This window comes from Pygoscelis adeliae, unplaced genomic scaffold (assembly GCF_000699105.1).
Source record: "Pygoscelis adeliae isolate BGI_AS28 unplaced genomic scaffold, ASM69910v1 Scaffold175, whole genome shotgun sequence".
Classification (NCBI taxonomy): Eukaryota; Metazoa; Chordata; class Aves; order Sphenisciformes; family Spheniscidae; genus Pygoscelis; species Pygoscelis adeliae.
The window spans coordinates 498061-515573 of record NW_008824941.1 but is presented as its reverse complement, the minus strand read 5'-3'; the positions used below and the strand labels follow the sequence as shown (position 1 = coordinate 515573).

Here is a 17513-nt window from a genome sequence, read left to right as displayed (position 1 = left end):
GAAGAAGGGCTCCTTTCTAAAGGACGTCTACAATAAATGACATGAAAAGAGCAAGCCAGTTCCTTTATATTGGGCTTAGTGCATCTACCCTGGTAGTTTGAAAAGGGTAAAAATACCATCAGAACACACACGCAATTTTAATCAAGGTTCTGAGATCCACAACATCCCTGAGTGAAGGGAACATCTTTATGACAGTTACACATAGTTTTTCAGTCAAATGTCACCCTTTACTGGTCAAGAATTATTTCCAAGCAGATTGTCATTTCCTCTAAATAATTAAAGAGAATTAATTCTCACCTCTACCTCAACTGTGTCAGAAGATAAAGATGGAACTGCTGTTTTCTTCATCAGTTATTCAGACTAAGACAGAGGTTTTAAAAAAAAAAAATCCCCAAACCCATATGTAGTGCAGGTCCTTTAGCATGCAAGATTAAAATCCAGTGTGTAGTCAGTTGGCCATGCAAGCACAGTGATTCTACCAACCACCGAAGGGGACTGCAAAGAGCTATGACTACAAGTCAAGTTAATACCTTTGAAATCAGTATTAATCTAACCGTACAAAGAAACACTGAAGTTTTGAATTTCAACTACTTCTTAACCTATTGAAAACTAGGTAAACAAAGCTGAACTTTATGAAGCAGGGATGTAACAAGGTCTTGTAAAAGAGCATTGTAGTTCATCCTGTTTCATCCCCTATGCATACTTCACAGGGAAAAGAAGACTCATTTACAAAACATCTGTGCCTAAGTGATTTTAACTGTGCCTTGCACTTGCATAGACTAAACTTCACATGCTGTTAAATTACCACTTGTATTCATAATGTGTCTCCCTTACCTACCTTTTGGAAGTACTGCTAAGAGATTAGCATCAATATCCTTTGTGCTGTTTGCAAGTTCTTCTTTATCTTCAAATGAGAACTCCTTCTGAAAACTGAAAGCAACATCTGGTTTACAGAACTGTGGATGTTTCTGCTACAAATCAAATAAAGCCAAGACTTAACCAATTTACTGCAAGATAGTCTAACAGCGATACCAAAGAAAATATTTTCCATAAGAATGAAATAAGAAATAACCCCAAGAAACTCACAAAGCCAAACCTAACATAATTTGAAACTTGTTTGGAACTGACTGTGACACAGTTTTGCATTAAATTACTGACTGGAGACTGCCTTCAAAATGCTCTACTAGCAATTACATTTGAAATAATCTATATCGAATGATTCTCCATAAATATTAAAACATATTTCATCAAATGCAGTACTGTATGTACACTCCAGCTAGAAGCCTTCTGCACCACTGCCCTATTGCTGTTACTGCACTGATCTCTGGATCTTATATGGCTTATAATACACTAGTATGAGCAGCAGATCATTTAGTTTTATACCTTGTCTTTTCAAAACAGCAAAAATGTCCATTTAGATGAGACAAAATATTTCTTTAAATATGTTCATTAAATATACAAATTTTAACTGTAAAATGTAGGTGTCATAATGGTCTAAAGTAGATACTGTCTACAGAGTCTTTTTGGAGGAAGTGTTCCTCCTTGTGGGTAAACAAAGCAAGATTTTTCTCTCCAATTATTACAAATAGAGAGAGAACTGCTGTGTTCTGCCATTATGACTTCTAAACCATCCCAACCAGGTGAAGGAAACTTATACTAGTCTTAAAACCTTTAGTAAACTGTGTAGACAGGTGTAACACACAAATCCCCACAGTGATCCCTAGGCTCTTCATTTTGCCATGGTAGTGATGTGCCATATGATTTACTGTCATTCTGATAAGACAAATTGCACAGCCTTACTGTCGGAAAATCCTTCCTTAGCACAGTTTTTAAATGGCTTTTTAAAGAATTGAATAACCTTTCATCACATGTATTTGGTTAGAAAAGAAAAAAAGTAAAAAAAAAAAATCTATACTCACTATTCTAGAAGAACATTTCTCACTGAAAAGAGTTTTAACATATAATGACTAATAAAATTTTACATGAACTCCAAGAAGTATTTGCTTCTTTATCATTTATAAATAATATTCCTTTGTAAGAAGACATTGAGGAGAGAATAAAATCCTTGAAATGACAATAAAGAAACTGGGCTGTGTCACATTCAGGCAGCATGCCACCTGCTGCAAATCATCTCCAACAACTGCACTTACAGAAATTATTCCAGGTACTGCCAAGAAAAGCAATGTTATCCACTACAGAAAATAGCAAACAGAAGATGAAGAGCTGCAATAAGCTGTCCATTACAGAAAACTGTGTATCCTTACAGGGCAAAACCACTTGAATGGAACAAAACAAAAACCAAAATAAATTAAAAAAACAGCACACAGCAGCCACAAGCAAATAGGTGCGTGTGTCATCTGAGACTGCAGAGACTCAGACAGTTAACTGCATGTTTCTGTATGTCTAACCCCACATTGCAAACACTCGTGATTCTTATTAGCCTCACAATATGTTACTTTCTTACAGACACAGCTTCTGCAGAACCCCTAGGCGGAGAGACTCCCAGTTTCCATTTGAAAACAGTTTCTACTCCTTTTGGCTGAGGATGAGTTTGAAAAACGTGAATAATATTGGTCTAAGGCTATAAATCAAAACCAAAATTTATTTTGTCAAATCAATTTGATTACTTAAGACTTGTCTCAAAAGTGCTGAGGGACCCAGCTCATGACTTTTGAATACCTGGGCTTTATTTAGCAGCACCTCCAATTGCTTCCATAATGCTTGTGACAGTGCAGCACCTTAAGTTTCCATAAACATGGGACTCTGTACAGAAAAGCATTCACTCATACAGCAAAATCCTTGTTTAAATTAACTGTGCACTAACATCCACAGCTATGCCTCAGTCCCACACGAATTTCCAAGGGTAAAATCATACAGAATCATGACTGGCACTAGCCCACTGGTTCTAAAAAGAATCGTAGTATTGGATTGCTTGTGGATCCTCAAAAAACTTTTAAATAACGTAAACTAGTTAGGTTCACTCCCGCCCCTTCCTCCAAACTCCAGGGAGCCTAAATGTCTTTCACTGGTTTCCATCCATTTGTTCTCATGTCAGTGTTGGTGGTTACCTTACTTATTTTTCTTAACAGAAGTTTTCCACATCTACTCAGCTTCCTCAAGACAGGCTCTCAGTTTCATTGATTATGTGTAAAAATACTCTCTACCTGTTCCAGTTTTAAGTCATCCTTTTTGTATATGGTGTCCAGAATTGGACAGTCTTGATTCCAGACCTGGGTCTTAGCAGTGTCTTATAAAAATAGGAATTTTAATAGAGAAAGCATTATTATATGACTCGCCAGATGAATGCTGGGATCTACCACACATTTGCCTTTTTAGAACTACACTATATTGGTTGCTCAATCCCGCATGAGAAACTAATATGCCAAGGCTTTGCTTTCATCAGTTGCAAGTGACAGAAAAATTTATCAGCCACCAATGCACAACTGTGCATTTAGTATTATTACATTACATCCCTTTTCTATTACTCCTCAAGGTCATCCAGTTCTTCCTGTATGTGAGCTCCCTCCTCCTCTGTACTGAGGGTGGCTTCCAACCTTTGCTCACCAGCAGATTTCATTAAAATTCTTTTAATAACCACAGACTTCTTAAGCTTAACCCTCACTGGGCTACATGGCATCACAGGTTATCTGCTTTGCGAAAGCCCCTTCACAGTTTCCCTTATGCCCTCATTTTCCATTTCTCTCTGAACAGACTGTCAACTTCTATTTACTTGTTTATTTTTAAATTATTAACTATTTTCATATACTGACTCTTTTATCCACAATGGAGGAGTTTTTCCTCTTCAGAGGCATTTTCGCTCTCTCTTGCAAAGCTGCAGGTGGCATTGCTTGTTTTAAATATTTGCACATTAGAAACACAAAATGTTTTAAACCAATCTATCAATTACATTGCTTTAACTTGCACAGAGAATTCAGAGACAAAGCACTGCTCTGAAGATGACACCGTCAAGCAAAACAATTGGGTATTTATAGATACATATATAAAATTAGTACTAAAAATGAAAGTAGGCTTATTTAGGACATGTCACAGTATTCAATAAGAACATTCATTAGGAATCTAAATTGAGTTGGAATGATGTTAAAGCAATTCCAAATAGTAAAAAAAAAAAAAAAATATTACAGGACACTACTCGTAAGGGTTTTAAAAAAATATGCCCATAAGTAATTCCTCATCAAGACTTCCCTTTTTCCTCAAAGGGTTCTATCCAGATGTCTCCCTGCTTTATTAGTTTCTCTGCTAAAGGAGCAGTTGCAGCCACAATTCAGTTGCTTAAGCAGAGTCAGACAGTCAGACTTGGATCGCCAAGTATATTGTACCTTCAAACTCACCCACAACCCTGTTCTAGAAGTATCACAACTACGTCTACTCACCTTTGCTTAATTTCTCAAGTCATGCTATAAATCTAGGTGCAGATTCTGAGCAGCAGCGCCAGGAGTTTCTGCACTTAACAGCTGGACTATGCACATTCATTATTAAAATAATTTAAGACATACTTGGGTTTCTCTAAATGAAAAAAAAATTTAGAAGTTCACAAGGATTCTTTCTTCTTAAAAGTCCCTGTTAAATCTGGATGCTGAAAGAGGAACTTCTTCTCCTTTGCTTGTCTGAAGTATAGCCTGTGATCATGGTTCATGAAATGCAATCAACAGCCTGAGGTCCCACAAGTTTGTTTTGCACAGGATTTGTGTGTAGTTTGGCCTCAGGTTCGCAACAAACTCATTATACTCTCCAATGTTCAGGAATTCATAGGATTCCTATTAAAACACAGGCAATAATATTTCATAATCTCAATAGTTTTTCTTTAAAAACAATGTATAATGTGGCATTAGTAGAGTATTTGACAGTCTCAGTAGTTATACCGCTCTTGCAACTTCCAAAGTAAGTGTGGGCTGCTTCTATACATCAGGGATTCCAGGCTGAAAACTTCATCTCCTGCTGCAGCAGCAGCATACAGTTTCTAAATAGCTGTCCCACTAACCTAGTTACATGCCCAAAAGCAAGCAGAAGTTTGATCCAAATGCCACTGGTAACACTGCCCTGCCATCTGGATTAAAGCTATGGGATATACCGAGATTTTGTGACTGAAACACATGCATGAAAATCCACTTGTATACCTGCCAGCTAGGTGCTCGGTGTTCATTTTTCTTCTCTTTCTCTACCTCCGGGAGAATTTCCTTCCTTTTACTGTTAGGTAAAAAAGTCCATTCTACAGTCACATCCTTCTCTACTACTTTCATTCCTACTTTCCCCTACCTGCCTTCCATAACACAATGCGTCTTGTACACCTATTCCCTCCATCTTTCTACAGTACCTAAGAAACAACATGGCAGGGAATCAGGTGCATTCCAGAAGATGTACGTTGACTGAAAAGATGCTTGCAAACATGAGCCTGCGTGCCTAAGGCTGGTGGATTCCTGTGCAGCTGAGCCAACAAAACAGCTGGTTGCTAGGGCAAGAGTCAGTTCCCAACTCCTTGACCTCCCCTCTGCACCATTATGAATGAGTCCAGCAAGAACAAAGGTGGACACCAAAAAGCAGTCAGAGTGAGGATGAGAAGAGAGAGGGAACTTGACCTGCCACCTTGCTTAACAGTGAACTATATCCCCTTACTCAGCCTTGTGGAACTGTGCCCTAAGATTACAGGCACGAGGCAGCATGGCCCTGCAAGGAAGCAGCAACGTTACCTCTCCATTCATCTCTGCAGTGTCCCCCTCCCATGTGCTGACAAAGCTCTCTGCACAGCTGTATAATTAATTCATCCACTTCAGCCACCTTCTTTTTCAGACAGATCAGTTTTCCAAGCTGGTTCACTAAATGTCTGTACTGTGTCTGTGCCATGCAAGGAAAAACGGGCATTGCAGTGGCAGGAGGCTCAGTGCAGAGTGGGACTCTTCCCTTAGCATTTTCCCTGACAAAAGAACAAACGTAGATTCAAGCAATGACTGCAAGTTACAACTGTGCAAGCAGTCATCTTCACTGGGCAAGAAAAACTTGACCTTACCTTAAAGCTCTCTTCCTTTGGAGCAATCGTGAAGGTTTAAATCTGACTGAGTTTTCTTTGCCAAAATCTGTGAAATGAAAAAAACCACACCATAGTGAAGATGCTTTAATAAACAGGGAACTTTTAGGAAACTAGGTTATAGTCTCCAATCATAGTCCTTTTCCACTGGAAAAGGCTATACAAAGGTCTTCCCTCTGGTCAAAGGAGCATAAACTGGCATGTCCAATATGGTGATAAACAAAAGCCTTGCAAAAATGAGTACAGACAGTAAACATATCAAAAGCGTCAACATTTTATGGAACTGCCATGTTCTAATCCCAGTATTCATGGTGTAGCACTGCAGCCTGGGGCTATCATTTAAACTCCTTGACTCAGTTTCCCAGCTTATAAAATGGGCGGTGGACATGTTTATGAAGCACTCTGCAAATGAGAAATGCTGCAAGCAGCAAAAGCCTTTTTGGCTGCAGCCTAGCAATACTATAAAAAAAATGCATATTCACTGCAGAAGTCAGAGATGCCCAGCTGAGGATCTGTTGCAACAACAGTATTACACCACCCATGACAGGATGTTTCTGAAGGTTGTCTACTGTTTGGAATCTCCAATTTTTTTCTGAATAGCCTTAGAACATGCTCACTTTCAGACAGGAACACATGTTTACACTGAGAGCAAAACTGTGTCAGATGCAGCCTTATATTCAAAAAGTATGTATTACAAAGCCACTAGTTCCCAAACCTTTGTGAACCATAACAAGCAATGGGCAGTCTCCCCTCTCTCTCCCTAGATTTAACTTTTTCATTTCTGCAGTCAAGAGCATCATCAGAGGGTCTAAACAATGACCAGTGGCAAGGGGGACCAGTGCTCCCAAGTACTGGCTGCCTCCATTCAACAATGAGGATGCTATTAAGAGACCTTGGAGAACTGCTAGCCAGGGAGCAGGGGAGCACCTGGTCTGTGACTGGTGTTGAAAAACACATGAAGCTACTAATAAATTACTCCCAATGGGAAAATTGCCTTCCGTCCCATCTGTATTAAGTCAACTACCCTAAGACCCTAAATTAATAAACAATTGGTCACTGACGCAATGCTCATTTTATTTTTCAAAGACAGACCTGAATATTACACAACCTGGACTTTAGAACATTTCAAACGCAGCAACATCCCTTTTACTCTACCTCAGAACTGAGATTTAACCATTTCAAAGAAGAATTAACTGGCAAAAATTATTTTTTGCTTATACAAAATATTTTAAAATCTAGGTATTTTTGCAGAAAGGGTTTAGTGAAACTTATAGCTGACAACATGGGTCTTAATTTAGAGAATGTATCTTTTGTCTATGCCTTTCAAAACTTTTCACCCTCCTCCTCTCTTCCATGTGTTTCTGCTACCTCTCCAGGTAAACACATTAAAAAAAAAAAAAAAAAAAGGAAAAAGAGAAAAAGACCATTTTAACAGCTTGACAAAGAGGCTTAAAATGTGCAAAAAGGCATTTTTTAGGCATCTGCTACAAGTCACTGCAGATTTCAAGCAGCTTTGCTAATAGCATTCTTCAACTTTAATATGCAACTTTTTCCTGGTTTTGTTAACATTCATGTTCTCTTTCCAAGTAAATGGAGGAAAAAGCACACAGATTACACAGAAACATCTTGTTAGACCAAAACAGAGTATTATAAGAAAAACAGTACAAATGGTATATAAATCATTATATTTTACACTACAACATTAAAAAGAATAGTCCATGCCATAAGTATCCTTTAAAAAGGCCAGATTTACATTACTGTGAGAAGAGTATGCAGTAACTTAAAAAGCCCAGCTCAGTATCAGCTTAACTAATCAGAACCAGGCATAAGTTAAATTTATAGCTATTCTAACGGGATATAACCCATCCTATAGTTTCTGGCACTAAACCAGCTGTCCACCATGAAAACCACAAGTAAACCACAGAGAAATTCTCCCCACCCTAGCCAAAACTGGAGAGGGGATATGAGAAGGGACGAAAGTAGCTTTCACTGCTTTGCTGGGAGAACGGAGGGAGAAGGGCTGCTGAGAAGGGGCACACAAGCCGGTCTGACTCTTCCTTCCCATTAAACACATTTAGTAACATTCATACATACCACATCTATAACACCTCAAAAACATCTTAAAACTTTGCTGTATTTCACAGGGGCAAGCGCCTCTCTTCCCCCCCCAAACACAGAAAACCCAACCAGACACTTACATTCTGTTACACTGTTTTGATATTTTATGTATTTCCTCCTGTTCAAATTAAACCCCATGTGGGAGGATTAAAGTCCAATAAAACTTACTTACTACAATATGGAAGTCTTAAAATTAAATACAAACATAGGAGAAAAAGTAAAACAACACTGCTTCAAAATAAAATAAATATGCCCACAAGAGAAATATCAATTTAACACAGTCTTAATTCAATGGTTAATTGAAAGAAAGAAACCCCACCCTCACAGTACCTGATACACAGAAGGAAAATTTTTGCAACAGCATTTTGTTCCTCCTTTCACTGAAGAATTCTAAACATGCTCATAACCACATTAAAACAATTTTAAATATTTGTATTTAAAATTAAGAGCGTATTTACTGAAGTGTAAATCAAACTTGCTCACAAGTTTAACCATTTGTTCAGTCTAGTCCCCCTCCCTCTTAGGTACAAACTACCAGATAAAACCACTATCCATAGTTTAATACATAGGAAATTAAAAATGCTGAATTAAAAAAAAAAAAAAAAAGTAGATGCAACCTTCCAGTATTACTTAGTATATTTAAAGGCCTTAAGTCGGTGACAAGCTAAGCTAATTAAAAGATCCATCTAATCGGATCTTTCAAAAGTGTCCTTTAGGAAATAATGAAATAGCCTAGGTGACTAACTGCATACTGATTGCTAAAGTAGCTAATGTAGCTGCAGAAGATCCAGTCAAACAATATTTACACATGCATACATATATACGAGAGAGATTAAACACACACAAATGAACTGCATTTTCTTCTATCTACTTGGAATTCTTACCTTGCTCCTCAGAGTATTTAACATTTCCCAAATAGCTAGAGATCCAAGGATTTCTGAACATGGTTGCACAAACAAAGGATTCAGCAAAGAGAAACTACAATAGCAGCTAATTCTCATCCAGCCACAGCCCTAGGCCTGTCTTAGCAATATCGTGTAGAGATTTTTCATAGCACAGGACTGGAGCTGTCAGGCTATCGCGTCCCAGGGAGTACAGTAAATGCATAGCAATAGGCTGCAAGCTGGAGCAGCTCAAGCCAGTAATCAGATTACAAACAGAAATTAGGCACATGAATGCTAAAACAGATTGGGCAATGGTGATTGGGAGATTTATAATATTACCACTTCAAAGATCCAGCCAAATCACACATTATATTCCTGCAAAATGAATGCAGAACCCCTAAATCCTCATATTAAAAAAAAAAAAAGAAAAAAAAAAGAAAAAACCTCCAAGAAGAGAAATAATTCCTTCCTATCTCTAATCAGGATAAACTGCAATGCTTGCTTAAGAAAAACAGCATCCAGGCTGCCAAAAAAATGGACTTTGTTAATCATATCATTATGCTAAACGTTTTGCCTAACTATTTAGTTGGAACGTTTAAAACAGACAAGATTTATGGATAACATATGAGCAAAATTACTGGTGGGTGTGGGGAATTAAGAACAGACACCACAACTCCAAATATTTTAATTTGAGACAGAAGGTGTAAAATTGCACAAAAGTACTGTCTAGCTACCATATTTTTTTATTAAACAGATTTGATGGATTTTGGATTGAAGAGTCAGAACCCTTTATAGTTCATTTTGAAAGTCTGGAAGTATTTGTTCAAAATGGTGCAATAACCCTGGCTCAGTCTTCCACGCTAAACTACCTGATCATCTAACACACACACCCCCCCATTAAATACGTGACTGAAACAGGTCCATGCACTTAACCCCATCCAACCAAAGGCAGTAACTGCCTACTAGCTTCCCTCCAACAGGCTTCTTCCCTTCAAAAAGATTTCAACTAGTATCAGTAGGAAACTCACCAGAAGGCTGGGGTAGCCTAGAAACACAAGACTGAAGTTCTTGACTTCTCTCACCTGTTTTTATGATACCTGGTACAACAGGACCCCGATCCATGCTGGGAACCTCTATGTACAGGCAAAATATAAGCAATGATGCTGTGAAAGACTGCTTAACCACAAATGAAAAATATAATCTATCAAAAACCTACTAATTTCTGTTGGGTCACCATGAAGTTGTGTTTAGCCTGTCCAGGTCATCAAAACACTGCTTTTCATGCTAGCAAGTTCTTGCAATGGATAGAAGAATATGCGCTCCATCTTGTCTAATACCCTTGCTATTTGTATTCATTTATTTATTTTTAAACATGAATAATGTTGGAGTCACCTTAACCGAAGCACCTTTTATTAGCCGATCTTTCAACAGCACAGAGCACCCTGGAACAAGAGTCACCCAACACATGGAACATGGCATTGAAGCCTGGCTCACCAAGTAATATCCTCTGTTCAGAAATATTTGATGGTATGTACCACATTTTTTTCTTTGCCTGTAACCTTACTGGCTCTCGCGTTTAATTCTAACCACTTCACAGCACTACCCACAGAACACAAACCTAACACTGCTGTGCTCTCTTGACCAGCTGCGAAGGCCTACATGTACTTAAGCCTAGTAAATACAAAAGCAGTAACAAAAAATGCAATCTGTCGACACTGGTCCAAACTTGCCATTAACCTGAAAATCCACTTTATAGCCTAGACGTAAGTGCAGGTGTGCTTAAAACACAAAAACAAGACAGTGCAGAAATAACAAAGCAGCTGCTGGCAACAGCTAATGGGGACATTCTGGTCCAGTATCTGTGTGGGTATATCAATAAAAGAGACACCCAGTTCTGAAAGGTCCCTTCTTTCCAAACCCTGCTTGGGTGAAGACTGCTTACTTGATCTTGTGAATAGAGGTATTATTACCTGGAGCATTTTTAAGCACCTGTAACTCATCTGGTACACAGTAAGGGAACTGTTTCTTGTAAAGTGCAGATAAATAACACTCATTTGATAAATCTCGTGGCTGCAGTCTTTAGCAAGGTTGAAGGAGAAGTTAGTCGTGACAGCTGAGCTGATGCAATAGCTCACAGCTGCCAAAAAAGACAGTCCTACCTGTTTCTCTCTGCGGGACCTCTGCTAGGTCCTGCTCCCCTAGTGACCCAGTCAGATGACTAAACTGGTAGTAAACATTCCGTTTTATTTTTGCTGGGTATACTTTTCAGGAGGTGCCAGAACAAAGAAAAAGGCACATGATCTTATGATCAGGAAAGGGATCAACCCTTCTGGCTAACAAAGGAGGTGAGCTCAGCTCGACTGTCATCCCCGTGTCTGGTGATGTCCCATATGACAGAGAAGGAGAGGTGTGTTTGTATTTGTGGAGGGAGGGGACAGGCTCCCACATTCCTCTGCTGTACATCATCTCCAAAATTTTGTCCTCAGCATCCTTCTGGTGAACAAGACGTAGAAGGTAAAGTACACAGAGCTGCAGAAAAACTCTAGAGTGCCTTTCACAAATGTGTATATTTTAAATGGGGTCTTGCTCATGCTGTTCAAATACTACTCACAGAACACAGTAAGAAGCCGCCTTCTCCAATAGCTCTGGCTACCACCTGGGAAGGAATACTTGTGACAGGCTTTGGTGCAAGCAGGACTCCTTTCCCTATTATTTATGGCTAGCAGGTCACGAATACAGGGGCCATTTCACGGGACCAAAAAGAATTATTATAGAGGAAAGTAAAATATCCAATAAAAGGAACATCTGTATCAAGGTCTGCACAAAAAAAGCCACCCATAGCCTAGAGTTTAGCTTCAAGCTCTCTTCATGTTAGGTTGGAATGTGATCACCAGTCATTGCTCTGTGCATGGTATCTACCAATTCATGTCACTGCTGTTAACACTGAAACCATGCTGCTGTGCAGAATCTATGACCCCAGAGTTTGTTCAGCTTCACTTCAAGACGATGGGTATGTGCCAACACGGCTTCCAATATTAAAACTCTTAATGCCAAGAGATGCTGGAGCCTTAGGGTATTACACCAATGCTACACACTTCACACAGATCATTGGGAAGATAAAACTATAGGTAACTGACAACTTCCCTCCCTCCTTTCCATCAAAAAGGGATCACCTATTGCAAGACAGGTCTCTGTGCTGTCCCTTAACGTGCTTTGGCAGTGGATAAGACACCTTGGTAAAAACAGTAAGTCAGCAGGGTCAAGCAATGGTATAAAGAAAAGAAATCTTAGATTTAGCTTTTTGCTGCTTGTTTGGAAACAGCAGGTTTAAGAGCAAGTCTTTCCCAGAAGAAAAGAAATCCATCTCCAAATACTTGATGAGGGAAGGAGGAAGAGTATTTTGTCCTTCAAAGAGATCCAGTCTCCAGGACCTAGAAATATGTTCAGCCAAACTATGTCATCAAGGCTGTGTTACAAATCGGTAGTAATGTTCTTGTCCTCCGCTGCCATCATTAATTCTTGAGCATTAGCAGCCTCCAACATAAACAAACAAAGAGAGAACAACAGTTCAGCCATTAGGAAGGGGGGCAGCCCAGCTGGAAGTTACGTTTGCAGTCATCTGGGCAAAGAGCTAGAGGTTAAGCATGCATACATTTCAAATCTGAGACTGCTCATGGAAGACCAGCTGGCAGCTAAATGTTGTTCTGAAGCTTCCCACAGGAAGACATGGAAAATATCTTCCTTTTGTCTGGCAAAACTGATCACTGTAATCAAAGCTGGAGTTAAAACGGCTTGCAAAACTGTTCCCAACTTACAGGGCTGCCAACCCCAAAGCACTGAAGAGTTGTGAATTAGGTCCCACCAAGATCAAGTCTGTTTTCTTTCTGAATTTTGATCGTTTATGAATTATATTTAGAAGTGTTCCTCTGTGATAAGGAAAACTAGATACTTTATTGGACTTGCAGTTATCATAAAAACAAAAATCAAAGAAGCCCATGACAACTGTTTGAAGAAAGCCTAAAAATAATAATAATAAAAAAAAAAATCAAGAATGCAGAGGAAAGAAAAACCCACAGTGACTGCAAAGAAACTTGCAGCAAATATGCTAGTTAGGTAAACAGGAGTCTGACCAGCACAGAAAACGGAGATGATCTGTATAAACAAGATTATGAAATCATATTTTCATCCACACTTCATGGGTAGAGGTCTAAAGGAGCTCATGAATTTTATTCCACTGCTCTTTTTCTGGACAATGAGAGCGCCCTTGGAATAGCAAGTCAAAGTGAGGTGTGCCAAGATCTGAGATGCTGTGGATGATCGCAGGAACGAAGGTCAGAAGAGAAGGCTAAACCAGACCACTCTCTTCCATCACTCCATCTGACCTCCCCACCCAGGCTCCAGGCTACTTGCCCACCCCAAGCCACCCTGTCAGTTTTTGGCATGTAGGCACGTGTTTCTGAAGGTAAGTGACAAGGCACTAGAAGAGCCTCCCTTTTCTTATTTCCCCTTCCTCCCACTCTCCAGCAATTTCTGTTCAAGAAATAATTTAGCCCAAAGCTAAAGGACAGGTCAAAAATCTAACAGAAGATTACTTCAGTAGCATAATCACTTAACAGAAAGTTATTGCCTCAGGTCATGTTCAAGCATCCTAGCTTGCAAACACAGTATTGTATTCTGGGTTGGCAAGTGCCAGTCCGTTTTCTCTTCTCAATCCAAACCCCGTGTACGTGGGCAAGTGATATTCTCATTTCCTAAACAGATACCATTTGTACAGACTTTCAAACTAGAATAAAGTTTCCTGACATGGTATCATCCCTCCATCAGGAAGCAAGTTTAATCCTTTTCACTTTGCTTCCCCACCCCCCTTTTTTCCACTGTGCAACAGTTTTTGAATAATGATCCCAGCTAGAAGATTTTGGCTTTTTAGCTAGTGATTATGTTTTGGACAAGTCTTCAGATAAATTTCAGCACTGTGTCGCCTATGCGGTGTACTTTAAAACATGTGCAAAGGTCATGAGCAAAAAGAAAAACTGATTAGTGTCATAAAGGGGACTAAATTTTTTAGGACAAGATGACAGATGTGTTAAAAGAATACGGATGGTCTTTTTGTACTGAGTATTTACTCATGTGCTCCGGGAAAAGGGAGAACAACAGGTAGTTTTCCACGCATACTCTAAAAAACCTTTCAGTCGCTGGATTACTATTTCAGATTTTAAGAAATCTCACTCAAGTCATTAATTTTAGCACTCAAAAATCTCCTAAGAGGAGATTTTGGTACCTTTCAATCCTGCAACACATTTTCAGAATAAGAAACACGAAGGTAATGTCCCCTGACATTCCTACATCTCATATCATTGTTCATAAAACCGTATGGCAAGACTGTAGCATAATTAAAGATCTTCAAGGTTTTCCTCTTTAGGAGTAGGATCAGTCTAGACTAGCTCCTTACAGGAAGTTCAAAGGCCATGCACCCCTCTCACATGCGGTAATCAGATATACCACTGAGGCACAATACCCGAGTTGAGTTAGACCTGTTTGTCTGTGGGCTTGAAACGGTAACAGAAGATGTCAGGCGTGCACAGGGCCAGGGTTAGGCATGGACTGAACAAATGGCTGGAAATGAGGAATAAGGCAGGAACTTCTGTCCCAGCAGTACATACAATTTAAATGATTAAACAGCCCAAGGACTTTGAGGAGACATGGAGTTTTACCTAACAAAACAATATCTGAGAGCATTTCACACCACGGCTCACTGTAAAGCAGCAGTTCAGATTGTGAAGGCACAGGGTTAACCATGGCTCTGTGGACATCCTTCACTTGAAGTCATGACACAAGCAGCAGCTTCTTTACTACTACAGTGAATGAGAGCTTTGTCACTGCAATGACCAAGGGCTTAAACTGCTGTTGGGAGAGACCGTCTGCAGAACTCCTGTCCTCCAAACAAGTGGCCAGGGTTTCTAGGACAGATTTCCCCATCTTCTGACACTTTAGTCTCTTCAGTCTCCGGAAAACTTTCTGCCAGAGTGCAATACAACGAGGAAAAGGCTGTCTCCTTGCCTGAAGTGGCAAGTGGCCTCGTGCAGTTCAGTGACACAAAAAGCACAGCCACACTACTGAGTTTTCTCCCGGTTGCTCTTGAACACCTCTGCACTGTTATCTCTGCATGTGTGTAAAAGCCCAATAAGGGAGCAGAGAGAGGCGAACATACCACAAGGGAGAATTTATAACAAAGTTCTTTGGCTCTTCGCAATAGTCATCTAAGGAAAACATCAATTTTGTTTACCACTGTGATGTGACATTTCACAGGCCACATCATATCCCTGCATACTTACCTTGAAATACAACTGTCATTTTCAAGCCTCAGGCAGACATAGAGGTTGCAGACAACAAATCCATGACCCCAGCTCCTATCCTGTTTATAGCATGTTGCAATGCTTTCTCAGAAAATTAAATATTTAGTAGAAGAAATAAAGAAAAGCATATGCTTTATTCAAGAGCTGATGGCCAAGGTAGGACAGCTCAACTACAAGTACAGTCACTATGAAAAAGCACGTGTACCAGGCTTAATTTGCATCCAGCATGGCTAAGCAAAAATTCATGAGGAAAGAAAATCTGGTTAGCACAGTGATGCTGCAGTTCTGGAGCCTGTTCTCTAGAGAGCAGGTTTAAATTCATGGCAGCCATGGCCTTGTCTCTTTACTGCCCTCATACACTCCCAAGGCCCCTGCAAAAATCAAACACATGCCCGGTGCTCAGGAGGGTACCAGTCACTAGTAGCAAGTTAATCACAAGTCAGATCTGAAGAGCTTTCCCAGAGCTGCCCAGAAAGGTTACACAGCACCTTGCCTGTACTGTACTTATCTAAATCTATGGGTATTCTACTAAAGGAAAAACACAGACTTTTTTTTTTTTTTTTTTTTTAAAAAAAAAGGCTTCTTCCACGTGAAAGTCAGTTTATATGAGGTGGGTATGAAGCAACCTAGTTGAGTCCTGGTCTGCACACAGCCAGCGGGTGCCAATATTCCCCTTCTCCTGGGAGCAGGATCATTGCTTTAGCCAGTAACAGAGTCTTCCAATAAAGGGCATAAAACTGCATAAGAAAAGAGAAGAAACAAGTCCTGAAGTCATAAAAAAAAAATAATTCATTCCTCTTAGTTCAGGTGTCTCTGAAAGCAGGCAGCACAAGGAATGAAAACACGCTTCTTAGCAAAGGCCACCACAAAGCGTTCCAGTGTATGGAATGACAGCATGAACTGGTGTCTTAAGGTTATAACCAAGCACATGAAAAATATGTCAGGAAAGAGAACTACAGTTATTAACATTTACACAAAAGGATTTTATTTTTTCTAAAGCCATCTCTAGCATAATTCTTGATATTTGCCAAGCAGAGTTCAGTCTCTGACAGCTGCACTCAGACAGCAGCAGCTCCCTGGCAGCACGCTGTCAGCGCCGCGGTACTGGGTCGTATCTCCCGGGGTCTGGGCTGGATCCGTTCTGGGCTGCGCACTCTCCGCCGCCATCCAGCATGTTCCGTCCCCAGACACCACTGCCGCAGCTTGCCTAATAAGGCCACGTGCAAGTTGACTGGCTGGCTTATAGGTCACCCAGTGTTTACCTTGCAAGCCGGCAGCACAGCAGCAGCTGGAGCCTTCCTAGGCGGAGGGGGCTCAGCCAGCCCTCCTCAACAGCTGTGCCACTGCTCTGCGCTCGCAGAGCCACGGGAATCTTGGCAGATCAGTGCTGGTCAGGGGCTCTCGCTGCTCCTGCGCGAGAGGTTAAGCTCAGCCAACAGCTCACAGCTGAGGGAGACATACTTCAGTTTTACCACAGGCAGCGTGAAACTGCAGCAAGTTCAGGTACAGTTTTCACCAGAGCACATTTTAGGACCACTACAAGATAATCAGGTTTCTCACTGCATGAATTTCTTGAAAGTAGGCCAGCAGTGCGGGTATCAACAGCCACCTTCACAGCTCCAAGACAGCAGACAGGTTCTTGTCAAACACCAGAACCAAGTGAACTAGATGAAAGCAAGATACAGATACTCATTTGAACACTACTATTTAATTATTGAACACTCTTGATCAGTTATGGTGAGATTCACTGCAATTCAGACAGATGACTTCAAAAGTAATGATTTATTCTCCCCAAAATAGCTATCTGGCAAAAAAACCCTGCTTCTGCTGCTCGCTGCCTCTCTTGTGATTCAGACAAGAATTTGAAGTTTTTCATATATATAAATATATATATATAAAAAATATAAAGTTTCTCCTTTATACCTGTCCCAAGGTAATTTCAAGATGCTAGATTTGGACACCATCCTACCCTCTTTCCCAGCACAGAGCCTGCAAGGAAAGCCACGAGACCAGTCTGTGGTTAGAGTTGGCAGACAGAGGAGAGTAGCACAGGTCACCTCCTCCGGCAGTGCTGCTGTGAGCCCCCTCCAAGGGGCTGTTCAGAGCGGCTTTTTCCCT

General features: G+C 40.2%; 1 protein-coding gene across 14 annotated transcripts in view; it reads right to left on the bottom strand.

The window, feature by feature from the left end:
* The window catches only part of SVIL (supervillin), a 112220-nt gene that overhangs the window by 62950 nt on the left and 31757 nt on the right, over window positions 1-17513 (bottom strand). For 10 of the 14 annotated variants that reach the window (XM_009325520.1, XM_009325510.1, XM_009325514.1 and 7 more), the window contains exons 2-3: window positions 6023-6089; window positions 839-930 (exon numbers count right to left, since the gene is read on the bottom strand). Coding sequence is in view for 9 of the 14 variants with exons in the window: in XM_009325510.1 (XP_009323785.1) it covers window positions 839-930; window positions 6023-6089 (159 nt within the window). In the remaining 5 variants the exon portion in view is untranslated. Of the gene's footprint in view, window positions 1-838; window positions 931-6022; window positions 6090-9042; window positions 9139-16021; window positions 16092-17513 lie in introns of those variants that run through there. The other 4 variants (XM_009325521.1, XM_009325522.1, XM_009325523.1 and 1 more) reach the window with 3 other exon arrangements.